The sequence below is a fragment of the Myxocyprinus asiaticus genome, chromosome 9, assembly GCF_019703515.2.
Source record: "Myxocyprinus asiaticus isolate MX2 ecotype Aquarium Trade chromosome 9, UBuf_Myxa_2, whole genome shotgun sequence".
NCBI classification, from domain to species: domain Eukaryota; kingdom Metazoa; phylum Chordata; class Actinopteri; order Cypriniformes; family Catostomidae; genus Myxocyprinus; species Myxocyprinus asiaticus.
In genome coordinates, this window is record NC_059352.1 from 7,001,058 (window position 1) to 7,028,963 (window position 27,906).

Below are 27,906 nucleotides of genomic sequence, written 5' to 3' on the forward strand. Positions count from 1 at the left end.
GCCAAAATCTGTGTTTTCAAATAGGGAAACATTGTAATAATAATTGTATAACATAACCATAAACACAATCACAATCAATACTCCATCACATGCATTTATTGTATACAGTATGTGCACAGGTATAATTAGTATACAAACTAACATACAATCTCACTCTTTTACACAAACACATGCTGGCAGACACACACACACACACACACACACACACACACACACACACACATGTTGGTGCAGCTATCCTTATGAGGACTCTCCATAGACATAATGATTTTTATACTGTATGAACTATAGATTAAATCCCCTAACCCTAACCCTACCCCTAAACCTAAGCCCTCACAAAAAAAAAACTTTTACATTTTCAAAAAAAACAAAACATCATTTAGTATGTTTTTAAGCTATTTGATTTATGGGGACACTAGAAATGTCCTCATAACCCACATTTATAGCATAATACCAGTTTGTAACCTAAAAAAATGTCCTCGTAAACCACCCAAACCCGCCCACACACACACACACACACACAGGTTAGACTGGCAGGGTCAGAGTGTATGATTGGGGTTATGTTTGTGATGTCATCACTTGTACATATAAAGGGATTGAGTGTTGTAGGTAAGGCAGCACCACGATTTAAATATTTTGCTCAGACACTTAATAAGCTCTTAGTAATTATTTGAAAGACACCGCTTTAAACTGGCTTCATTTAAATAAAAAAAAATAAAAAAAATTGTAACTGGAGAAGTATTGCAGAATGTTTGCTTGAAAACACATTAATTTAGCTATGTTTACACCTCTTTTATGGAAATGCTCAATGATGTAAGAAAACTGAAAACTGAGTTTTCAAATTTTAAACGATTAGTATAGATGTGGCCTAAAGTTTAACAATAATCTACAGAGTACTTTAAAGTCAACATGAAATGGCATTCATAACCTTTTTTACTTCTTTAATGTGAAGTATTTAGGAATAAAAGAGGATTTTCAATGAAAGAAAATGGGTGGAACTTGATTTTATTCAACGGTAACTGCTTAAATCATGAAAAGTGGGCATGGCATACCAGAATTAAGCTAGGTGGTTGGAGGAGAGGAGCTGAAAAATAAGAGGGCTTGGTAACGTCAGCCGGAAAACAAAAGTCGCTTCGGAGGCAGAGCAAGTTTTTACATTTTGTTGAAAGACTACGAAGACAATTTATTTCTTTGGAATAATGTGCATGGATGAATCATGCACAGTAAGACCAAGAACATGTATTAAGAAAATAAATAATCTTCATTTTGATTTCATGCTGTCTACAAACTCGAAAGAATCAAATGCTGTTTAATTCAGTAAACAACAGACTATTCAAAGCAACAACACATAATTAAGTGGGCATTTTTCCTTTGAAAAAGAAGATAAATTAAGGGGCCTGGGTAGCTCAGTGGTAAAAGACGCTGGCTACCACCCCTGGAGTTCGCTGGTTCGCTAGTTCAAATCCCAGGGTGTGATGAGTAACTCCAGCCAGGTTGGTCCGGTTGCTAGGGAGGGTAGAGTCACATGGGGTAACCTCCACATGGTCATTGTAATGTGGTTCGTTCTCGGTGGGGCACATGGTGAGTTGAGTGTGGATGCCGCGGTGGATGTCATGAAGCCTCCACACGTGCTATGTCTCCGTGGCAACGCGCTCAACAAGCCATGTGATACGATGCACGGGTTGGTGGTCTCAGACGTGGAGGCAGCTGGGATTCGTCCTCTGCCACCCAGATTGAGGCAAATCACTACGTGACCACGAGGACACAAAAGCGCATTGGGAATTGGGCATTCCAAATTGGGTGAAAAAGTAAAAAAAATAAAATAAAATAAAATAAAATAATAATAATATTTGAGACTAATTTAGATTTTCAGAGCCTAACAAGGTCATGAGCAAAACCACAGCAGAGAGGGGATTTTTTTTTTTTTTTTTTTTTTTTGAAGCATGACAACATATATTAATAATAATGCGATCAATTGAGACATGAGGGCAGCACTGTACATTCTCAGGGTCCCAAATAACAGTGTCAATGGAGTCAATGACAACCAGCTAGACTTTTTAGTGGACCAAACATGCAAAAAAAAAATAAAAAAATAAGTTAAGAAATGCTCATGGAGAGAGGCAGAAAACAAAACAAACCAAAAAAAGAATAATAATAATAAAAAAAAAATAAAAAAAAAATAGAGAGAAGGAATCAACAGCAGAAGAAATGTGGGTGGAAAGAACAAAGAAGAAAGAAAAGTTTGACTATGGTATAATATTCACCTTCACTGGGAATGACAAGTATGTAGGGCGTGGTATTTTGTCCCCTACCTATTACCACTAAGACAAGGTTTTACGTTCCAGGCCGGCATGCATGAGAGAAAAGAAGGAAAGAAAAAAATTGTCTAAAGAATTATGCTTTCAACTTGTTCATCGATTCTCTGATCTTCCTTTGGATAAGTAGCATTTGGCTGGAAAGAAAACCGATATGCATTGAATACATTTATGAAACAAATAGGCCATGAATCTAAAGGTTATTTCGCAAAGGAAATTTTATTTTATTCCATAATCATCTGGTGGAACTGATGGGGTAGGTGTAAAAGTTATAGAAAATTATAAATGTGTTTCAAAGGAATTTAATTTGTTTTCTTTGAAGTGGTGGCTTTATGAAGGTGACATTTATTCTATTCTGAGACATTCTGGAAAGAATGAGAAAACTGTCATCAAAAATGCTTGAAATTTATAATAAATATACAGAGTAATCTCATTCATATTTGTAGGTATTCGTACATAAAGTGTACACATACATTTATTTATGTTTGGATAGACACTGAAACATATCAAATAGATGTATTGACAATACTGTAATGAACTAAAATTGGCATAACCATAGTGGATCATTTATCAGTAAATTATTATATTATATTATATTATATTATATTATATTATATTATATTATATTATATTATATTATATTTATTACATAAATGAAATCCAGATGGGACTAAAAAAAGTGGAGTGATTCGCACTGTATGGCTGAATGCATTAACTGCGTTGAATAATTGTGAATGAAACAAAAAAGCACCATTCCAGTTTAAAATATTGAAGTAGTCACTTATAATATTTAATATTTACCCAATCAAGTAAATTAAACAACAAAAAACAATCTATAAGATATTTTGCAAAGATTTGTATGACTCTAAAGACGTTTATATGTACAAAGGTTTACATTTTAATATTGTTAATAATATTACATTAATAACATTGTTGCCAATACAAACAGTATATTGTAAGTTTCAGTGTCTATCCAAACGTTCAAGAAAATATGTGAGATAAAACTACACTCTACGCACGAATACCTACAGATACAAATGAGATCATGTTGAAATACATTAAATCTTTAACAACACCAACCATAAAAAAGACAAAAAAAAAAAGACCTGAAAAGATATGATAAAACATTTTGTTTCGCAACCTTTTCTATCTAAGGCACAACAGAGATCTGAAGCATGTCTTTCTAAAGCAGAAACACAAAAGTAACTTTTTTTTTTTTTTTTTTTATAATAATAAGAACCCAATACAGGACAGACTATCTAGGATATGAAAGGAAAACAGGCCATAAGTAAAAAAAAAAAAAAAAGCCTGACATGGAACAAAAGAAAATGAGTTCAGCAAAACAAACAAACAAACAGGTGTGCATGGAAGCAAGCGTATTGAATAAGATGGATAATAAAAGCCAAAATGAAAGAATAAAGGAAAGGAAGATAGAATGGGAAAGTAAAAGAAAAAAATGTAATGACTCTGTAGCGCTGAATGGATATAGTGTCTCTTATTCGGTGATGTCCATTAAATAACAGAAAATCTCTTGCGATTGCTCTGTTCCTGGATGTGATTATGTAAAAGGGTCTTTTAGGGAGGGAAGAGAATGAAATGGAGCAAAAGAAACTGAACAGAATTGTTGGCCGGAGGCAGATAATCATGCAGGTAAAATAAAATGGGATTTCAGTTTGTTCCAATGAAACCGGGAGCGCTAATCTTAGCCAGACATGATTGTTCAATTCAGCTTTTTTCTTTTTCAGACCATACACCGTAAATGAAAAAGCTTCGTTCCATTTTTAACCTCATCATGTTTAGTAATGGGTTCCACAATAAAATCCAAGGTAGAGCAAAGTATCACTCTAATATTACATTGGTAAAGCCTACTTAATTTCAAACAAAATATTTCTCGAGGTTCATTAAGTGTGTTGGGCTTTGGGGACTTCAGTTCAATTAATTTAACAGAACTACCAAAATGTCAACCCAACCAACTTTCTTAAAGCATATCGCATCATAAAGCATACAGCGAGGTCCAAAGTCTGAGACCACTATTGGAAATGCTTTCTATTTCAATGCAAATTAAAGACTAACCCAAACCCCTAAACTTTACCTTATCAGCATAATAATTTAAGTGAAAAGTTGAACTTCAAAAATTAACAAGAATTTCAGAATTTCTTAGTATTTGGTATTTCCCCTTTTTGCTTTAATGACAGCATCCATTCAAGCTGGCATGGACTCTACAAGTTACCTGATTATACATGTTATTAAGCTTGATTTGAGCATGTATGTTTCAGTCGAAGTGAGGAAATCTGAACTTTTGTACCTATGTGTACTCAGTGTCACAAATGTGCTTTTTTGATTAGTGATCAAGAAAACGTAAATATTTATCATTCTTTTTATATTATAATGATTCTTTGTTTTAAGTTTTTCAAAATCCTAAAAAGTTCTGTTTATTTATACATTTAAATCTGATTTTAAATCCCAGATTTTCAATATAGTCTCAGATATTTGGACCCCACTGTACATGTAAATGTTTTTAAATAATGAATAATAATTACAAATACATAATTCATACAAGCTAACAATAAGTGAAAAAAATTTCCATACCTTTGGTAGCTAGTCGCACACAGTTGATCTTGGTTTCCTGGAAGAGGAGAGGAAAGTTTGTGTTTTAATTAAATGTCAAAATTATACTATATTGAGGAACATTGTTTTTGTCAAGCTACAGTGATCTTAGTAATTACAACGTAACAAAGTGCGAGTTAATTTCATCATGAGGTGTGTGGCATTATGAAACAACATTTGCAATGATAGTGTAGGATTGAGAAATTCAATGCTAAGGCCAAACCAGAGAAAAGTCAGGGAAAAATACAGATCAATTTTCCCACATATGTGAAGTCAGTGTAGTTTTAATGGCTTTTAAGGTGACAAAACCTGTAAAACATAATGATTATTAGGTTATGGATAGGTTATTGATAGCCTGAACAGAATCTCAATAGTAGAATTCCCCTGAAAACTGCAAATAAGAGTGTATTAATCTCTTCTCTTCTCAATTTAAATCCATCAAATTCCATATATTTGGGCCTATGCATTAGCTAAGCTTCATGGAAAATAAGCTACCAATTAAATGTTATTAAAGATATGTTGTGCCCAGACAAGAATCATTTTATGTACTGGGTAAATAAAGCAGTTTAATTTTCTTGCTGATACTCAACTGTACAGTACTAGGATCCTGTATGCCATTTATGAAGAGTGAAATGTGAGCTATTTAAATGTTATAAGGTAATATAAGATAATTCGTGGAATGGTGCATGCATTAGTTTACATTAAACTTCTTTTATTCTATACTATTCCACATACCATGGTAATACTATGCTCTCATTTGAGGTACCTTGAAATACCACATAAATTCCCTGGTAAATGAATATGGTACTCATTCAATACCATGGGTTGCCACAGTACCTTTTGGCGAGATTCTATTCTATTCCATGTACTATGGAAATGCAGTGCTATTCTTTGAAGTACATTGGAGTACAATGTAAATCCCATGGTAAATCATCATTGTAAGGGTTAGGGTTAGGGTTTCCATACCATGGTATTTTTATAGAGTGCCATACTGTTTAATATTATCAATGTACAATGATACCACCACAGTACTTCTATTCTAGCGCATCCTCCAAATGACACGTGTGGTGTGACAGGTGTTAATTAGTCGGCAGATTTCAGTGTGAAGTCTGCATGGAAGTTTAGGGCTATGAGACAGGAAGCCAGATGCTACCATGTGTCTCTCTGAGTGTCTTTACAACCTCCACTTGTTTTGATTAGATCTGTTGTCCTTGTCTTCTATCTCAGTATGCCAACGGGCCCTCCGAAAAAAGAATATTAAAAATATTAACAACTATATTGACCAACTCAAAATAGGTATTGTTTTAAAGCTTAGAAATTGATAATTTATTGATATTGTAATCGGTTTAAACATCAAACTGATCAAAACATGGAACGCTAAACCAATCTTATTAGGATTAAGATAGCTTCAACCAGACGTAGAAGTCATCCAAATATGGGCAGAGAGGACTGTTCACTCTAATTACATATGGCCACCAGGAGATGGCACCAAGTATATGGCACAGGCTCAATAATGGCTCAAATGACACAGAATAGAACTGAATGAGATCTTGATACTCATGCCTGCATGCTTTGGAGAGTAATCATACCTTTAGTCAGTGTTGTATTTGCACACCTGGAGATGTTTTTGGACACTAGGATCAATTATTTTTGTAATGCTATAACTTTTAATTGCTTTGTCGTATCAATACAAAATTATACTCAGTTACGGATGACATGATTGGAAACAAAACAAAAGCTGTTTTTTGGAGCTACCTTATTTACACCCTGAAATAATTTCAAATCAGAAAAACTAGAAAATATAAAGTTTTTGGCTCATGAGTTTTTGTGATTTTTCAGTAGACTGAGACTCATAATTCATCATAATCCATAACATTAAACTTTTTTTAATGTTTTCTTTAAAATGATACCAAACAATTGACCCTCTTTGTTAGTTTTTTTCTAGAGTCATAAGCCTTTAATTTTTGGCATGCCACTGTAACAGGAAATCTTTAAAAAAAAAAAACTTCAGAGTTTAAAAGGGTTAAATCCCTAACCTTACGTATGAGCAACAGTAATACTGATGTTTGCCTTAGCTAACACCAGTAATACATTTATTAGAAAAAAGTGTTTGTCGAGTGGAAAACAGGTGGAGCACCTCCCACCTTGCATTTTTTCTCTATTGGTGTTGCTCCTCAAAAATATTTAAAAAATCACCTTGGTAACACAATTTCACATATCAATTAGGCTCAAGGCAGTCAAACCACTATGAAGCCCTCATACACAGCCAATGCTGTCCAAAAATTAACCCTCAATGCAGTTGAAAAGGGCATCCACTAACATGTGACCCATCTGATTTGGCTGTTGAAGCAGGGGCTGGATTAATGTAGCAAGGCAGAGAGGGGTCCATGTGTGACCGGCCCATCTGTCTGTTACAGAATGCTATCAGACAAGTAGGGTCAAAGACCACTGGCTACAGTAAACGTGGATGAGGACTTTTTGAGGGTTTTATGAGGACTTACCCTGTGGAGTATATAAACATATAATTATGAATCATACAAGTAAATGTTATATGGGCTATTCTCACAGAACCTGTCTAGAATGGTTCTGTGAACCCTAGTCCTATTTTACTTTTTGACGAGGAGGACGGCGTGGCCGGGCCGTAAGAATGGATGCCCGGCGCTGAATCATTCCCAATCAGCCGGGAGTGGGATAAAGAGGAGCCAGAGACGCCGGTTCGAGAGAGAGAGACACGCACGAAGCTGTGTGTATGTGCATCAGCGTTCTATGCTGAATTAAAGTGTTTGTGATTGTTAATCTGGTTCCCGCCTCCTCCTTTTCGTTGAATAAGAGGCTTGTTTGATACATACTTCAAAATCAAAAGAAACAGATAAGAAAATACATTTTGCATAAAAAAATATAAAATTAAATAAAATAAAAATTATTATCTTATTTAACAGCTATTAAGATTTTTTTGTTTTTACATTGTGACATTATTTTCAGGACAGTTACACACATTTTACCCACCAATTCTTATCAACGCAATATGAAAAAAGATGGTCATTATGATTTTGTCATTACCGCAACATGAAAAATATTACATATTATTGAAAATGTAAAGTATTTATACATCATAATAGTACTCCCTTGGTAATACCTTTTATATTTGCTGATTTTAATAAAATAAATAAAAAAAAATACCAACACAACAGCATCTTTTTTACTGAAATACAGCAAAAATAAATAAATAAATAAATAAAAATGTCAGTGTTACAGTAATAAGAATCATAATTGAAAACAATGGGAATAGTAAAAATAAAATGTTCGGGCACGTTACGGTAATGACAATTGGAGGGTAAAATGTAAAATGGGTAAAAAGTCTCTTAAAAAAATGAATGTCACAATGAAAAAATATTTTAATGGTACTAAATATGGGTTTCATAGGCTTTATTATTATTATTTTTGATTTGGGGTTATATATGACCAGTGCATTTTCTTGACAGGTTTCATGAGAATTACCTATATTTACACAAGCAGCAAGAAAAGAAAGACTAAGAATGTTATTTTGCTTTTGGTTGTTTTTTAAAATACCAAATTGGATAATATGGCATTTGCCCTTGCAAAAACTGTGAAAAGTACCTTTAAAAAGTACTATGGAGGTACCATTGTACAATAATATCAGATGGTAATACCAATGTACCAAGGATATATTTATTATGGTACTGAATGACTGCTGTATTCATATACCATGATCTTTATATGGTTCTCCAAGGTACTTCAAAGAATATCATGGTTCATGCTGAAAAAACATGTTCATATTTTTTTTGTTTGCTTTTTTTCATTTTTGGACAGTACCATGATTTTTATTTTATTTTTTATTTTTTTATTTTTTTGGTACCCTTACAAAAAAAGTTATTTGGTGGTACTACATGCACACACACACACACACACACACACACACACACACACACACACACACAAAAAAACGAAAAATACCAAACCTACTACAAAAATACAATAGTAATACCATGGTATTTTTGGTACTGTGAGAGTACTTTTTTATACAGTAAGTGTAATCATTCAGTACCATCGTATCAATATATAATACCATTACCTTACTATGGTACTGACACAGTACTGTTCTGAGAGGGAAATGGGTAAAGAGAGTAGGTCAGGATCGCTCACTAATGGTGCTTTGTTCGTGAGCACAGTCCGAGTGAAGGGACCCTGGGAATGGAATATTGGCTGATAGGAAAAACCCTTACTGGATGTGACAGCTGAGCTATATCGCCTGCCTCGCTAGTTAAATCATTCACTGACACACTGTCAAAGACTCTTTACCATGACCACGTAATGACAGAGAGAGAAAGACTGAGAAAGAGGTATGAAAAAGAATAAATCATTAAAGCTCAAGGGAAATGGCAAAAAGGCGAGTGAAAAAGAGAAAAGAGTCTTCATGTAAACATTAAACTACATTATTCTGACAAAATGCAATATAAAAGTTATCAGAATGCATGTCGATACTAGATTTTCTGAGGACGATGTGAGTGGTGCTTGCCCATGCAAAACTTTCTACCATGATGCTAGGTTGTTTTGGTGTTTTCCAGGTCATTGCTCTGCTGTTGTTAGGGTGTTGTGGGTTTCAAGGTGGTTGCTTATTGGTCCTAATCAGAAGAGCCCACCCTTAAGATTCTATTGTATTTTTTGACTGTTTTATCTCCGTCAGTGCAAGAAAAGCTATAGTACACGTTTCCTTGATAAGCTGCACAATTTGAGGATACATTCATGCCCGTAGCACAAAAGTGCAGGACAAATCCCTAACCCTAAATATAAGCAATAATAATACTGATGCTTACCATAGCAAACACCACAAATTAAGAGCACACTTAATGTTGAGAAATGGAAAGAGAGACAAGGGTGGAAGAGGTAAAAAAATACAAAAAATAACTCTTCACAGACGTATCCAACCGACAGTAATTTACAAAGTTTGAATGACAAGTTTTCATTGACGTATTTAAAAAAAAAAAAAAAATCCTTATGACAAATGCTTAATGGTTTGCCAGAGAAGTTGAAGAATATGGATTTCATGTCACGGTCCAGCTTTTTGCCATGCCAAATAGAGTTAATCCATGTGACAGCAGATTTACTGTCAATACGTTTTCTAGTTTGTCACTCGTTCAATTCTGAACTATGTTATGGATTAGTTAGCTATTACGGGAGTTATCTTGACAAGCTGAAAGCAATCTGATAACAACTACAACTACAACATAGGAGCACTTAGACTAAAATATCTATCAATTAACTAGGTCAACACATAACATTTCGTAAAAGTTTAGGCTTCTATAAGAGAAAATCAAGCATATATCTTAGCCAAAGGACTAGTCTGAGCAAGACATAAGATTTGTGATGTGGAAACAGAGTGTTTGATATCTATCTAAAAACAGGTTTGAGAGTAAACTTATCTCATCTGCCCAGCTAAGGCCCCCATAGTGACCTTTTACCTTTAAAAATCACTGCCATTTTGTGCTAGGACAAGCATTTATATTACTATTGTGTATAGTTAGGGTTAGGGATTTGAACAAACCCATAAACCGTAAGGGTTAAATTTCAGTGCATAACTCGACCCATACTGTTTATGCTATGAAATGAATGATACCTCAAATCATGCGACTTGTTAAGATTGAGAAGAGGTGTGCTATTGTTTTTCTAAGTGATCAAACTTCTAGTTCTGGTGAACTCTTGTCATCTGTCATACAGTAATAACTTTAACTGCAGGCTAACCGCACAAGCAGACTGATAAAGAAAATCATTTCCTAAGAGACAAACAAGAGACAAATACCAGCACGAACGAAAGTGATTCACAATTTAATCTCAGTTCACCCAGTTTCTGCAGCATTTTAAACAGATTGTGAAATGGATGCTTATAATTATGAATTATGAACGCAGGTATGAATGATTACAACAACCTCCCTAGGCAATCATCTGCACATTAGAGGCTCAGGAGTAACGCTCCAGTGAGAATGAATAAAAGAGATCTGCAGACAAAAGGAAAGTGGCATCAGTCAGTTGCCTGTGCATATCCGAGGCAGCGGCGCAACTATTTCAGGAGATGTCGCTTTTGAGAGTAACACCTCCAGTCTAGAGGAGTAGAGAGGCGTATTAGCTGGAGGATTAGGCAAAAGAGGTGAAACTAAAAAACAGATCTGAAAAACTAGAATGACACAAGTTGCTCTTTATTGTCTATAACATTTTCATTCATATAGAGCGGTCTGTTTTTTTAAACATATTGGAGAGCGTGACAGCTGACTGCAGCATGGAGTGTAAATGAAGAAAGAAACGTGTGAAACAAGTGTGAGATGGTTGAAAGGATTCAAAGACACTCCCAAGCAGAATAAAAGAGAAATGTCTTCTTAAAAGAGTAAGAATGCTTTCAGAAGCAAATGAATTATACTGAAAAACAGGAAGTGGATGACACACTAATTAACCCTTGATTACAGCTAGTTCCTGTTTCATTTATGCAATTGAGAAATGATTGATCATTTACATTAACATATGAATATTGCTTTAAGACTTTCATAGCATTGACCAAATGAAAGCTTTACATGCAATCGTGTTTAAAATTTATATGCAATTGTAATGGAAAGTGGGCAACAGGGTGTTAATGTGTTATGATGTGTTATTATGTAATGAGTTACATCTAAATATATCTATAATTATACCTGTAAATAGTTAAATAGTTACTAATAGTTAGTCAATAGTATCGAAATATTTCACCCAGGCCTCAATATGACTTAATATGTGTTAGTTTTAGTTCTATCAGAAAGACACGAGAACACTGTAATTAATACAAACAAAAAGACATTTAAATAATTTGGCGTAAGCCCCGTCCTACGGTTCAGCTCTCAAATGCTGAGATGCTGCTTGAACCGTCAAATCCTGCCAGAGGCGATGATGGCAGGGGAGCGGAGCTTACCCCAGCCCAGGTTGGGACCTAAACTTGTAGAGATGGGGTGGTATGGGGGGTAAAAACATGAAAGTATGCGAACAATGAGAGACAGCTGGCTGGCTGGCTTTTAAAACGGAGCTGTATTATGATTGGATCTCTGATAGATGAATCCCGAGGTGTTCCTGCTAGAACTACGCTTACACTTACATAGACAAAACAAACAATAGCGAGAAAGTTCTAAAACAATAAATTGGCATGTAGTTTTTTGTAGTATTATATTATTTCTTAGCCAAATTTGATCAAATCTCAAGTAATTTTGTAAAGTTTTTCAGTTTTTATATATTTTTCAATGAATCACCTTTTAGATTTTTTGCATTTCACTTAAAGATCACCTATTATGGTTTTTCAAATATTACCTTTCATGTAGTGTGTTATATAGCTGTTTGTGAATGTAAAAAAGTCTGCAAAGTTTCAAAAATCAAAGTGCACGACAAATGGAGTTATTGACTCCCAAAAAAAAGAACCGATTCTGAACACCTGAAACGAGTCGTTAGTAACTTCAGACTTACTTCCTGTACTAACCTACGTAATTTGGTAACAAAAAACCCGCCTCTGGTCTTCACTGGCTGCTCGCGAACAGCTTTGACCCGCCCTCAAACACAACACTAAGCGGTAGACCAATCACAACAGACTGGGACATCTGACCAATCAGAGCAGACGAGGGTCTCTGAAAGGAGGAGTTGAATGAATCTTTTAGAATGGATCATTGAACGAGTCGTTTTTGATACTGGGGAAAAAAAAAGGTAATGCTGCAATTTAAATTATGAGCAAATTAAAGTGTTTTTTGACCTTGGATGCATGTAAATCTATTGTATGAGACCTTAAAAACAAAATTAGGCATGTTTAAACACCATAATAGGTGCTCTTTAAATAGCCCTGTGGTGTGACAAATACATTTTTAAAATGAACAATATTACATGTATTCTCCAAACTCATTTAGGCTTTAAAAATGTTATGCTTAATGGTTATACGAATAAGAAAAATTCAGTTTAAAGTCAATTTTGATCAAAACTGACCCAATTTAGTTTCTTAATACACGTTTATAGTCTTATTGTGAACAAGACCCAAAGAAATGTTCCAAATTTCAAGCAATTCAATTATTTCGGTTTATTTCTCATTGAAGATTATGTTTCACAAAATATTTCAATTCAGAAGAAAAATGGATTGAGACTGTAGTTTCATGCTGACTTTAACCTCGTGCGACCCCACGAACACATGTGTGGACATTGTATTTTGGCTTCGCTATACACAACGCATAATTTATATTAATTTAAACCAACTGATCTCAGTTCAGGAGACTCTGTTATTAAAGGGATTATACTTTCAAAGCAATTTTGACAAAACACCATGGCGCCGACCACAGCAGAGTTTCTCTTTGGGAGAAACACCAACAAAACTACATCTGGTAAGAAATATAATTAAGTTTTTACATTGAGTCTCTAGTTTCATTCGATATGCCATTTTTAAAATTTGAGCGATTTATCGCGAAACGCCATACTGCTAAACACAATGTACACTAATGTGTACTTTAGCAAATTTTTTCCTTAGAAATTCTATATTTACTGTGCATTATCACATTGAGAATCAATGGGTTCATCCAAAAGCTGAAAAATTTTGCTATGTCTGTAACATCTCAAAAACATGAATAACCAACACTCCTGGAAACATAATACAATTTTGATTAAAAAATAAAATAAAATCGGACTTTCTGTAGCTTGGTATTATTTAAAATTTCACAACTTTGTCCTGCTGTCCACATATGTTGCCATGAATTTTTAGGTAAAGTATTTGTTCTAAAAAAATGTTTGCCATATTTTGTAGGTGCTATTAGTTACAAATTCAAAAGGGAAATGGAAAATGCACACAGCACTCACGCTCAGGTCTTAGGAGGGTAAAATAGTTGTAATGAAGTATAACAAGTCTCTCTGATTCACATTTTGTATTGACTAGCAATTTCAGACTTGACAGGGGCAAACCTTTTTGATAAAGTTGTGGAATAATAGCTGCCACACTCAAACAAACAGCGATTTCACCTTTGACAGGCATGCCATGGCTTTTAAATGCATGCCATGCCGTTGTAACTTAACAGCGGTTGTACCAAATTGCTGAAAGAGCTGAAAGCGAGTCGTGTGGCCCAAACTGTTGTCATTTTACCTGCTACACTGATGCAAGGATGTGCTTTTCGGGTTCCATTTTGTTAAAAGCAGTGTCTGTTTCAATTTCAGTCTAATTTTTGTGCGTTAGTGTGGGTTCAGCCACTTAAACGAGTGAGTGCCTCTTCACCACTCTGTATCCCTCTCTCAGAACAAAAGATGCCTGCAGCTGCAATTACTTGCTCTTTTAGCCAGGCCGTCTGTGGCCCTGTTCGCAAACACTCCGGAGGGAGAAAAGCAACTGGAGGAATCCTAATTTAGCCTAAAACAGTTTGAGACCAAGTATCCTAGTCCCCTAACTGTCCATCTCTCTCGCTATTTCTGTCAACACCGATGTTAAGAAGTCTATCAAAAGACAACCCTGAAGAGGTCTGGTTCGTTTATGAACTAGGGATGTGAAAAACTTCATTGTCCAAGTCTACTTGTCACTGGGCTGTCTGAAAGAAATGTTAGGCAGAATGATAGTCAGTCTCAGTCACCATTCACTTTTTCATTGTATGACAATGAATGGTGACTGAGGCTAACATTCTGCATTGTGTTATTCTTTGGTTTTTATTTTTATTTTCTGCACTGTCTATGTAGTTGTCTCTGTAACTGTGAGTTGTATTAGGAGAAAGTATTTCAAGATCCAAAAAAAATAAATAAATAAATTTACACACTTCAACTTTAAGCAAATGAAGAGGCCTTTAAAAGTCATGTTGGCATTTCTCATCTATTCAGCGTAATAATGATGAGTAGCAAATTTAATGTACACTATATTTATGCACTTACTGACATATGGTGCAAAGGTAGTTCATTAGAGAGGATTACTTTATTGCCCATTAGATCTGATGTGATGATTTTGTGATGGCCTTCAAAAGTAGAAAAAAAAGTGGACACTTAGGCCACTCTTAAAAATGTATGAATGTCTTTGCATAAGATACAAAATATCAAACCAAATGTCATCTGCAAACAAATGATGCTAGAGCTTTTTTCAAAACTAACTTCACTTTTCTGAGCCATTTTGCAATTATTTTAACCAACTGGTCTCAATGTGATTTTTAGTGGATGTATGAAATCAGTCCCCTTTAAGTTCACACAGGTGTCAAAGCAGAGCAATCCCAGGTGTAGTTCATAAAATTAACCACTAACGTTTGAAAACTAGAAAGTGTGTGAATATTTAATTTTAAACAGTATATATATATATATATCTTTTAATTATAAACCTAACAATTTTCTTTTGAGAAATATTTTGCTTGAAATGTGTGATTTTGCTTTTTTTTTATTTTTATTTTTTTTATAATTGGTTTGATATTTTTCTATCTAATGCAATGACATTTATACAAGTGTGGCTTAAGTTACAAAATAATCCCATTTTATAAACAATTACAGTATTGCATCTGTTCAAAGATTTAAAATGATGAGCATAGATTTTTCTTGATGCAGTCAACCCATTAAATTATAATGCTGATAACAACTGCTCTTTCAAGCTGGTTTGACTAACTATTAATATGACAGGTAATCTTGACACTGCATTGCATTGTGAATTTACTTGTCACGGTGCCGTGGAAATGAAAAATATCTGACTTTTACTCCGAAGGCTTTTCGAACACAATTGGAACAAGGTAAGTTGAAAACAAATTAGTTTTTTTTTTCCTACCAACTACCAACCTAAATCCATATTTTATGCATGAATCTCCAATCAAATTATCTGAGTCACGGTCTATGGTTGTTTTTGAGTGCTTTTCTCCAGTCGCCTGAGACTGAGAGATTGAATTGAATGAAATCCAATCAAATCGGCAGCCCCATACTTCACAACGCATGGCTATGTAGGCAGGCCTGAGCATAGCCTTTAAAGAGTGCATCTAACCTGAGATATATGTCTGAATATGTTTTAATATATATAGCATGCTGATGCTCTTTGTACTATCATTTTTATCCTATGGCTTTATGATTAGAAAAATTATAGTTTGGATCTTGCCATAAAGGACTAGGTGCATAAATACTGTTGTTGTGTCCTTAAGTGACTTAAACCTCCATCTGGCCCTTAAAAACTATTTTGAAATCGGAAAAATCGGAAAGATCTGCATTTAACTGTTTTTACTATACACCATTATAGGATGAATATCAATATATATATATATATATATATATATATATATATATATATATATATATATATATACAGGTCTCATTTCACCAAAATAATTAAATAAGAAATTTTATTTTGCATAAAGAAAATGAAGACTATTTTAGGATTATTAAGATTTTTTGCATTGTGAAACGATTTTAATGAAAATTAAACAGATTTTTTTCATTACTGTAATGTGTTTTACAGTTAGTTCATTACTAAATGTGTAATATTTTACACTTTACACTCTCTGATATATTCTCATTGATGTATCAAAGTATTTATTATTTATTAAATCTAAATTAAATTATTGAATCAGTAGATGTTAAATATAATACAAAAAGTACTAACATGTTGTATAAATACTTCACAATTGTATTTGTATATATTAATATAAATTAAATATAAATTAAAATGATACAATTATAGATTGATAAAATATTATAAGCTTTTGCATTATACTAATTACAAGAATAATTTCACAATGCAAAAATCTTAATAGTCCTAAAATAGGCTTCATTTTTGAAGGGAAAATATTATGTATTAATTTTTAGATTTTGGGGCGAAATATGACCTGAACATGTTCTTGACATGTTTTGTGAGTTTCACCCTATAGGACATCAATACTCAAGCACCAACAATAATTAAGACCAATGAATTGGTACAGTAAATAAACACTGTCTACTCACCCCATTGGCTTTACTCATGGCCTGAAAGTAAATACTGTAGCTCTTGGCTGGTGACAGTGGTGCATTCCAGTAGCCATTATAAGTTTTGTTGTCTCCTATAGTAAAGGGCTGAACCACAGCAAGGCTAACAGGGGGGAGTTCGGCCGCAAAGTAGTGAGTAGAATCCAAGATGGAGGCGTTTCTGAAGCTAACAGGGACTGGGAAACACTCCAAAACATCAGTGGCTCGTCGAACTTTCTGCTTTCGTTGTTCTTGGACAACCACTTGATAGGCACTAGAGGAAAAACAAGTTGCATTAATATCCTAAACATCAAAAGAAACAGACATCTACAGAATCCTTATTTAGTTAAGTTTTTAGTGCTCATGAACACACAACAGATGTCAAGAATTTCACTGAAAAATTACTTATATTTCTGGTTACTTCTCACTGAAATCATATCGTATATGCCTTCAGAAGTCTTGCAATATGATGTGTGAGCCACAAGGACTACTTATGGGTGCTTTTTAAGCTTTAAAGTGAGTCCCTATCAACTGCCATTGTATTGAGAAGACGGACTGGGATTTTCTTTTTTTTTTTTTCTTTGGTGTTCCACATAAGAAAGAAAGTCATATGGATTTGGGATGAAATGAGTTATGAGAAATTTTCATTTTTGGGTATGTCCTTTAGCATTAGCTTTTTGCACTGTAGCCTTATGATTTGGGAAATATCTTCAGGTAGTGACAGCATATCCAAGAAACAAGAAGGTGTTGTGCCCCCGGCAATTCAAGGAGCCATTAAAACCATCAAGAACATTTCAATCAATCATCAACAATTGTCGAACGCTAACCACAAGGTGCTAAACTGCTCTATTCAACTCTCTCCTTGGAGAAAAACAAAACATTTAAAGCCTGCATGAAACCTCAAAAAAAAAAAAAAACATAATCTCCTCGTAAGGGAAAAATTAGAGGAAGGCGATGCGATAGAGTGCCAGCAGAGGGAAATCTGACTATGGCAATTAGCTCAAGGGGAGGTGGCAGATTTGTGCACATAGGGCTTTTTTAAAGTGCTTGTCATGGGGAAGGATTGGAAAGGGGCATGTGTGTGTTTCCATACCCAGACTCAGTGAGTAGATAAGGACATCTTTTCAGCCCCCTGTGCTAATAGCACTTGTTTGCAATTATGTGGTCTTATGGCAAGAACATGCTTCTCAATTATGTGCAATTAGGGAAATGTATGTTTCGCCGAAAAAGACGTGGCAAATTATGTTTGTCTCTAATCTGGCATCTTTCATAAGGGATAATTTCCTATGACCAAAGAGGCCTGGGTGCCTGCCTACTTTTCTCTTTCAAACACAGCGGATCTCCATTTCAAACAAAATGGCTTTAAGTGCACACTGTATGTCGTGTGGTGTGTGTCCACTGTAACCCTTGGTCAAATGCTTCTGTAATTATGAACAATTTTCAGCTGCATACTCTTCATAAAGACTGCCAGGGTCATAGGCATTATAAAAGAGAATAATGATGTAAATATTTTAATCATTCTAAAACTTGTTTCAATATCATAGGCTATGTTTTTCATCTAAGTAAATGCAGACAAATTTTATAATATAATATAATATAATATAATATAATATGAATACATGTAATGCTATTATTAAAATTATGATTAATTATATTTATTATAAACTATAAACTACATACATTTTTTAATATATTTAATTTGTAGTTACATTATCCTGTTTATATATTTACTTATTGTGAACAATTATGATTTTGCAAAGCTAATTAATTTTTCGTAACCTACTGCACAACATACAGTACTTTGAATTATTGCTTTTCTTAATATTATTTTATATTTATTGACTTGTATTATTATTATCTCATCTCATCTCTTCTCATCTCATCATCTTATCTTTCTGTTATCATAAAAACAATAATGGTTTTGATCATAATACAATTTATATAAACTACTGTATATGTTATATATATATATATATATATATATATATATATATATATATATATATATATATATCACACACACACACACACACACACACACACACACACACATACTACCGGTCAAAAGTTTTGAAACACTTACTCATTCTTTATTAGAATTTTTTTTTCACATTTTTAAATAATAGTAAAGTCATCAAAACTATGGAATATCATAAATGGAACTATGGGAATTATGTTGTGACTAAACAAAATCCAAAATAAATCAAAACTGTGTTATATTTTAGCATCTTCAAAGTAGTCACTCTTTGCCTAGAATTTGCAGACATGTACTCTTGACATTTTCTCAACCAACTTCTTGAGGTATCACCCTGGGATGCTTTTTAAACAGTATTGAAGGAGTTCTCATCTATGTTGGGCACTTATTGGCTGCTTTTCTTAATTATTCGGTCCAAGTCATCAATTTCAAAAACTTTTTATTTTTTTAATTAAATTTTAGTTTTATAATGAAATAAATTAATATGGTGGCACAATTATATTTTTGTCTACAAAACTAATTTCAAACATTTAAGCATACGCCTTCAGATCAAACATTTTTTAAGATCATGAGAAACATTTCAGACAAGTGTTTCAAAACTTTTGACCAGTAGTGTGTATATGTATATATATATATATATATATATATATATATATATATATATATATATATATATATATATATATATATATATATTGTGCACATTTGTGATTTTACATATCTTCTCTGTAAAATATTCAGTAGCTTGTATTTCTGCTTAATATTAGGTTATTTCTTATCTATCTTTCTATTATAATAATGACAATGAAATTGCCAAATCACAACCATGTCAAAATACAGTGTATTAAAAACTAAATAATTGTAATAATTACTGATGGACTCCTGTTGAACATCAACTCTATGTTTTGAGCCTAACTGTTCTTCCAAGTTAGTGGCAAATTCAAGAATTTGCCAAAATCTGTTGCACGTTCACAGACTGAATTTCAGCACAGATAGAGGCTCTGTTGACGTGCCAAAACACAGCCAAATGGACCAGGATCCCCTCCAAGGCTTAGCATACAAATGACGCTTATTTGAATGAGTGCATTTAAAAAGCCTCAGGACACTGAGTGAATCAACAGTAATGCACTTCTTCATTCAGACGATGCACTGGACTCTGCTTATATGGTTGGAGAGAGAGATCAAGGGTAATTTGGGTGTGTTTCATCCTTGTATTTTACTGTGCTTTGCATTTTTCCTCAGATTGAAAAAGAATTATGATCTTGAAATATGACCTGCAATATCTTAATAGCAATATTTCATTATTTATGTATTACAAAAAAAAACTTTTTCATTGGAGCTGTGGTTTAGCGGTAAGCATACATAGACTGACATATTGAGCAGCGGTGCTCATATTGACAATGCAAGTTTGAATCCGGCTTGACCAGATCAAGTATGAATTGCCAAGTGATTTAACCAGTCCACTGAAAAGAATGATTTGTTCACGAATTGGACATCAATACGCAAAATACTTCTGAATGGCCAATGGAATGAGAGGACAGAGGGTGGTTTGCTTACCTGACAGGGGCTCCTCGTGATTGGGCAGGTTTTAAGAGGACAGTGATTGTCGTGTCAGTTTCATTGAGAGGAGAGTCTGTCTCATATTCAGGCATGGACGGAGCTGTAGATAGATAGATTCATTTAAAAGGACACAGACTTGATGAGAATTCAAAAGCTTTGCCAATTATTATCAATTTATGTATCACAAGCATGCATTTGCTGTATTTGCAAGTATGAAATGACTCAAAATGACTGGGCATATTAATGAAACAACTTTTAAATGTATGTTCTAGGTTCAAAACAAGTTGGCCAGCAAGCGTGATATGCTGTCGATTTCCACTGGAAATAATTTTGAACCCAGAACATTCTTTTAAAACTCAGCAGCCAGTAATATTATATAGATAATATAGATTTAATATTCAAGCGTTTGTAAAAACATTTCACAATATATATTCCTTTTAGAAAGCATACTCTTTTGAAGCCTGACTCAAAAGTCATTACTATGTAATCATATTGAAAATGTCACACTCTCTCGCTCTCATTACAGTGTTTAGATTCAGAGAACAATATGATTTTAATAAATGGTGTCTTGCGTGCTGCATAAATGCCACGTCATTATGAAATGAAACTAACTGACAGTTAATGCCTCGGGCCACAGAAATAGGGTTGAACTTGTTTACAATTCATGTTCTCATTATTCCATTCACTTTACATTAACTGTATTCTAATAATATGTATGCCAATAACATAACACACTAATGAGATTTTCGCTCCAGCAAAACTTCTTTAAGTTAAAGTCAAAATGACAAAACCAATTATGCAAATTTCAGAAATGCAAGTGATAATTAGGTAAACCATCAAATTAAGCTTAGTTAACCCCATCAGCTCATGTTCCCTGAAATAGTGTGATACATTATCATCAGCCTGTTTCCAATGTAAATAACCAATAGCCTCAAAGAAGAAATATGTCAAATGAACTCAATTAAATTGGAACATGAGTCTATTTTACTATAATTGGGTATAATTATCATTACGGTTTTGGAAAGAATCCAACAATCTGAGCTGAAACCTCACCTGCGATTTTTGTGGCTATACGGGTGGTCACAGGTGGGCCAAAGCCTTTGTTAGTGCTGGCCTTCAGAGTAAAGTAGTAGGTGGTACCAGGATACAACCCCACAAAGAGATGATGGGTCTCATTTTGGAGTTTGAACACCCGGCCACGTTGTGTAGATAGGTCAGCGGTGGGGTCCAGAGAGCTAAGAGCCTTATAGGTGATCTAGAAAAAAAGAGAGGAGAGGCTATTTTATTTATAAAATTCTTAATTCAAAGAGCCTTGTAGGTTGAACTGCAATGGACGTAAATACCCACATCAATAATTATTTATTATATTAAAGGAATAGTTTGTCCAAAAACAGATTATGTGTAAATTCCAAATCCCACATGACTTGTTTTTACATAGAAAAATATTTCAGCCTGATCTCATGAAAATGACGTGACTGTGGAGACATTTTTGCAAAATGATATTACGTTGTTCATTACACGTATTGCGCCAGTTCCAAGGTGAATGTCCTCTGTGTGGTACTAAAAGCAAGTTCAATGTTCTCCCAAATTGATGAGGTTCTTAAGATTAACGCTCTATCGAGTTTTATATCAACAAAACCTACCTACCTCCCTATCCTAAACCTTAAACCTAACCGATATTGTCATATAAAGCAAATGTGATATGAAAAAAAAAAAAAAGTGCCATAGCTGAAGCAACCATGTCATTTTGTGGAGCTGCTATGAAACTTTCAGCTCACATGTCGACTCCCATGCTCTTTAGGACTCATATCCTAACTCAACTGATAGAGCGTTGCACTTGCGATGTAAAGGTTTACATTACAAGTGCAATGCTCTATCAGTTAAGTTACAGCACAATTTGATTTGATTCAACAGTTGCAACACTTTTGCACATGGTAATTCAGCGCAAATACCTGCATCTTATTCACTAACCACCTGCAATCACGCTTAGTGGGCGCAATCAGCGCTGAAATTGCACAGCGTCTTCAGTATTTAAATGAAGTCATTGTCATTCCTTTCCATGCAAACACTCCTCCTTTCTATGTAAATTAGGCTCATTAAAGATTGCGCTTCATTCACAAAACTCCATGCAATTTTCCCTGTGCAATTTATGTCGCGCTATTGCCACCAAATGAAAGTAGGCAGTAAAATGTATTTTATTTAAAAGAGATGTTTGTGAACATTTTCAATCGATAATTTCAGCAGTAATTAATCAAATGATGTTGAAGAGCGTTATAACCTGGCATATATCCAGATGTGCGGTGTTGTCAAGCGTACGTTCTGCATGTTTAAGAGATTATCCAGGTGTCTGGATCAAAGCGATGCTGTTCAGTCCCAGCAGGGTGGGTCAAATACGGTGGTCTGCGGCATCCATGGCTATACTGCACTCAGAATCGGAGCGCAAGATCAGAATTGCACGTGCAGATCGCATTAAGCAGCGATTTTGTGGGTGCATTTGCGCCGTTGCCTGATCTGCATAATTACTTCAGTGAATTGGGCGCTAAATGAGTGCAGTTAGCGTGTGCAAAAAACCGGCACTTTTAGACAGTGCAATTCATTCTTAGTGAATCTAAACCTTCAGTATATGTATCTCCTTGCAAGTCATACGCTATAGTAAAAATGTTAAGGTGTCATAAGATAGCATTGTGTGAGGAACAGGGTGAAAAGTAAGTGTTTATGAGCTGATATTCTGCCATTCTACTCGTGATTTATGTGAAAGTGAATAAAAGTCGTTGTTTTAGCGCCTCTAGTTAAACCTGAAACTGCCGTGATACGAACAATGAGCCAAGTAAAAATTATTTTGCAAAAATAAAGATACAGTAATGTATGAGATTAAGTTTTTTTATATAAAATATATATATATATATATATATATATATATATATATATATATATATATATATATATATATATATATATATATATATATATATATATATATATATATATATATATATATATATTTTTTTTTTTTATTTTTTTTTTCCAACCAAAGTAAGCATTGGGGGTCAAACCAAAAATAGCCATAAAAAAAAACAAAAAAAACAATGCACTATATAAATACTAGGGGTGTGCAGTAAAGCCATTATCTGTATTTGTACTTGTTCATATGACAAAATTATTTGTATGTGTCTCTGTTTTTGGATAGAGCGGGGTATGGGTGGGGTTAAAACAGGAAGTACATTAAAACTAAATGAAATGGCAGTTTTTAAATGTTACTCTTACGTTTATAGTTTCTATTAATAAAATATGCCTTATGTATGCATTTTCATAATAATAGCTTAATAATAATAATGATATTATTATTATTATTATCATTATTATTATTATTATTATAGAATTATTATTATTATTATTATTTTACAATTATTATTTAATTAAATGACAATTTAATTATAATTTTTTTCTTACCAGATGAAGCTGAATTTGTTGGCCACATTAACTGTGGAATATGTTGTTAACTTTGGTTTCTCCTGGTATTTCTGATATTAATATCTGCCTGAAACACAATTTCCATTTGTCTGTTCATGTATAACAACATTATTCTGGTGGCAGGAGGTGTCAAGCAAAATTTGAAAAGTCAAGCACAGATTTTGCATTGAAAAATAAATACAAATTCAAGCATTAAAATAAATATAATAAATCAATATAGCCTACAAACAGGTGAAAGTCCCGTAAGTCTATCAGGAATTTTTACGACAGGACACCATTATTTAGTTAAATAATAATAATAATAATAATAATAATGTTACATTTATATAGCGCCTTACCTGAGTTCAAGAACATTTAACATTTTCAAATGACGAAGCATGTTTCAGTTTCTTTGTTTTACATAAGCAGGAATATTGGATGAATACTCTATGGAGCATTTAAACCTTTATGGAGCATTTTAACTTTTTTCGGAATAAAGTCATAACCAGATAATTACCTTAATCGCTGATGTGAATATAAATGTGGTCAACTTTAAGAGACGGATAGACGGGCTCCGACGTGAAATCATCAATTCAGGTCAGGAATTTAACATCGCGCTCAGGTTTAGACTATAAATAAATACATGAGAATCACATGTGAATCGTGTGATACATTAACACAGACATTTCAAGAAGTGGAAAGTGCACATGATGTCGTATCTTAGTTAATATTACACTTGACAAGCTCCAGACGTGAACAATTTACAGAGACCGCAAATGGACTTGAGACTGTGGCCATCCGATCTGAAATCACACCGTGTGCATTTTCATTCATAAGGTTTATACTTTAGAAATATTGGCTGCACAATTTCATTAATACGTTGTAATTTAGGCTTGTGTTTCTGGGATTATCAGTCAAACGAATATTTTTTTATATTATTCGGATGAATCTGTTATTTGTTTTGAAGTCATTATTCGTGCCTTTAGGAGCAGCATTTTTACCTTTTTACAAGTATATATCTTGTGTAGCAATTAATGTAACTACAGGCTACAAAGCATTGATAAAAGACTTATTCACATAGCACATCCAGCACCAGTTAAAGTAACTCAAAATCAGCTACCTTTTTTTTAAATTATTATTATTATCCCCTTTTCTCCCCAATTTGGAATGCCCAATTCCCACTACTTAGTAGGTCCTCGTGGTGGCGCAGTTACTCACCTCAATCCGGGTGGCGGAGGACAAGTCTCAGTTGCCTCCGCATCTGAGACCATCAATCCGCGCATCTTATCACACGGCTCATTGCGCATGACACCGCGGAGACTCCCAGCATGTGGAGGCTCATGCTACTCTCCGCGATCCACGCACAACTTACCATGTGCCCCATTGAGAGCGAGAACCATTAAACGCGACCACAAGGAGGTTACCCCATGTGACTCTAACCTCCCTAGCAACTGGGCCAATTCGGTTGCTTAGGAGACCTGACTGGAGTCACTCAGCACACCCTGGATTGCTAACTTTTCAGGCTCGCATTGGTAGAAGGGCTCTGGTTGTTACAAAGCAGGGTCCGGGGTTACAAGGTTACGGGGGCTGCTCCACCATTACTGAGAGAGAGTTGTTGTGAGACATGCAGTTGGAGTGCGCTTAATAAACTTTCAACAGTTAAGTTTACCTCCTCATCTGCTCTGTGTATCATGACAGTAAATATTCCACTTGATTGTCTTCTTTTCTATTTATTTCATTTCTGTTTTTACAGAGTGGGAAACGTTCCAAACGATACAGTGTGTGAGCTGTCTGAACGATTCGGATCATTTTGCTGGACCATTTGACTTATTCTTTCAAGGATTCGACTTAAATGACTAATTCATTCATAAATCAGGCATCACTAGTTCTGATTCTAAAACAGGCGACAGAAATATGGGACACACGACATGATTGCTAAAATATTGTCAGGGAAAATGTTTCTTCATACAATCGTCATACAGAGGATCTGCTGGCTGCTACAAACATTTGCAGGGGGTGCTATGGACTTTCTTGGCGAGGCTGAAGCACATGCTAGCCCCAAACCTGACTTCAAGGGCCAAGTTTGAATACATTTTACATGCTTGAAACACAAGTGCTAATGAGATTTGAGATTTACAGTGGAGGGGAAGATTTTCAGTGAATAATGACCTATGTCCTCAGTCTGTCACACAAAGCTATTGAATGGCTTCAGAAGACTTGGAGTATAGTGCACAAGTCATATGGACTAATTTTACATTTGAACTTATGGACTTCTTTTTGGAGCTTAATGTCTGTCCCCATAAACATTTATTGTATGGAAAACAGCAGGGAAAGTCCATGGAATGTGCAAATTTGTACAGGTTTTAAAACAATATGACGGAGAGTAAATAATCAAGGTTTTTTTTTGTGTGTGTGAACTATTCTTCATGCATCAACATCAGCCCTTTTGGAACAGGGAGAGCATTTCTGCTGTGTTTAACTGGATCTCTTTCAGTCATTTATATTTTTTCTATATTCAAATCTTTCTCTAAATGTTTGAAAAATGTTCAGTGACTAGAAATAACCCAATCATTACATTATGCTAAAAGATTGCAATGAATATGCAGTGTACTGTGCTGTCAATACAAGTCACATATTAAAACAGTTTTATGAGGCTTGTAGATCTGATTTGAGTATGCACATTTTTAAAAACAAAATCTAGTTCAGATTTAACATACCCCAAATATTGCTAAACTAGGTTATAGATATTCAGTGACATCGCCTTTCACGCTAAGACGCACATATGTCAAACCTCAGTGGAGATTAATGTAAATTGATGGCCACAGTGTTTGGGGGTAATCAAAACATTTTAGTCCTGACGTTTCACACTTCATAACTCCATTCCACGATTCAAATCAAATAAATTGACAGCTGGGTTCCTGGCAGGCCCACTGACTAAAAGCCTTTTGATGCATAGTGGGGTGATTCAGAATGGCCTCCAAACACTCACTTGGAGACACACACACACACACGTCCGTGACTGCCCACAGACCACAGGCAACAAAACACTCAGGAGAAGGCAAGTCTGCACATTCAAACCCAATATCACTCTGGAAAATGCACATATTTACAGCCTCCAAACACTCAGACACACACATATGAGAGAGAGAGAGAGAGAGAGAGAGAGAGAGAGAGAGAGAGAATGACAAAGTAATGATAAAACAATAATGACTTGTCAGACAATGTGGTCTCTGCACATAAAACTGACACAAAAGAAAGTCTTTTAACATTGAAAAAATGACACACTCCATCTTTAATATTAAAAGGTGTTCTTTTTGGGCCTTGTTATGAAATTAAAATACATTTCAGAACATTATCAATCTAAAAAGACAGAAGAATGTTCACTTGATTCATAAAACATGACTATACATACATATACACCGATCAGCCACAACATAAAAAACACCTGCCTAATATTGTGTATGTCCCCCTCGTGCCACCAAAACAGTGCCAACCCGCATCTCAGAATAGCATTCTGAGATGCTATTCTTCTCATCACAATTGTACAGAGTGGTTATCTGAGTTACCGTAGACTTTGTCAGTTCAAACCAGTCTGGCCATTCTCTGTTGACCTCTCTCATCAGCAAGGCATTTCCGTCCACAGAACTGCCGCTCACAGGACGTTTTTTGTTTTTGGCACTATTCGGAGTAAATTCTAGAGACTATTGTGCGTGAAAATCCCAGGAGATCAGCAGTTACAGAAATACTCAAACCAGTCCGTCTGGCACCAACAATCATGCCACAGTCTAAATCACTGAGATCACATATTTTCCCCATTCTGATGGTTGATGTGAACATTAACTTAAGCTCCTGACCCGTATCTGCATGATTTTATACACTGCACTGCTGCTACATGATTGGCGGATTAGATAATCGTATGGATGACTGTTGGTACCAGCAGGGCTGGTTTGAGTATTTTTGTAATGTTGATGTGAACACTAACTGAGGCTCCTGACCCGTATTTGCACTAATTTATTGCACTGCTGTTACATGATTGGGGTCTTTGGGGAAGAAGCTTTAAGT

At 34.6% G+C, this 27,906-nt stretch overlaps 1 protein-coding gene across 3 annotated transcripts in view; it reads right to left on the reverse strand.

Moving 5' to 3' along the window:
- The window catches only part of LOC127445935 (receptor-type tyrosine-protein phosphatase T-like), a 365,971-nt gene that overhangs the window by 108,379 nt on the left and 229,686 nt on the right, over positions 1-27,906 (reverse strand). For all 3 annotated transcript variants that reach the window (XM_051706455.1, XM_051706454.1, XM_051706453.1), the window contains exons 11-15: positions 21,448-21,649; positions 20,392-20,494; positions 16,860-17,133; positions 4,905-4,941; positions 2,265-2,321 (exon numbers count right to left, since the gene is read on the reverse strand). In XM_051706455.1, the coding sequence (XP_051562415.1) occupies positions 2,265-2,321; positions 4,905-4,941; positions 16,860-17,133; positions 20,392-20,494; positions 21,448-21,649 (673 nt within the window). The remainder of the gene's footprint in view (positions 1-2,264; positions 2,322-4,904; positions 4,942-16,859; positions 17,134-20,391; positions 20,495-21,447; positions 21,650-27,906) is intronic.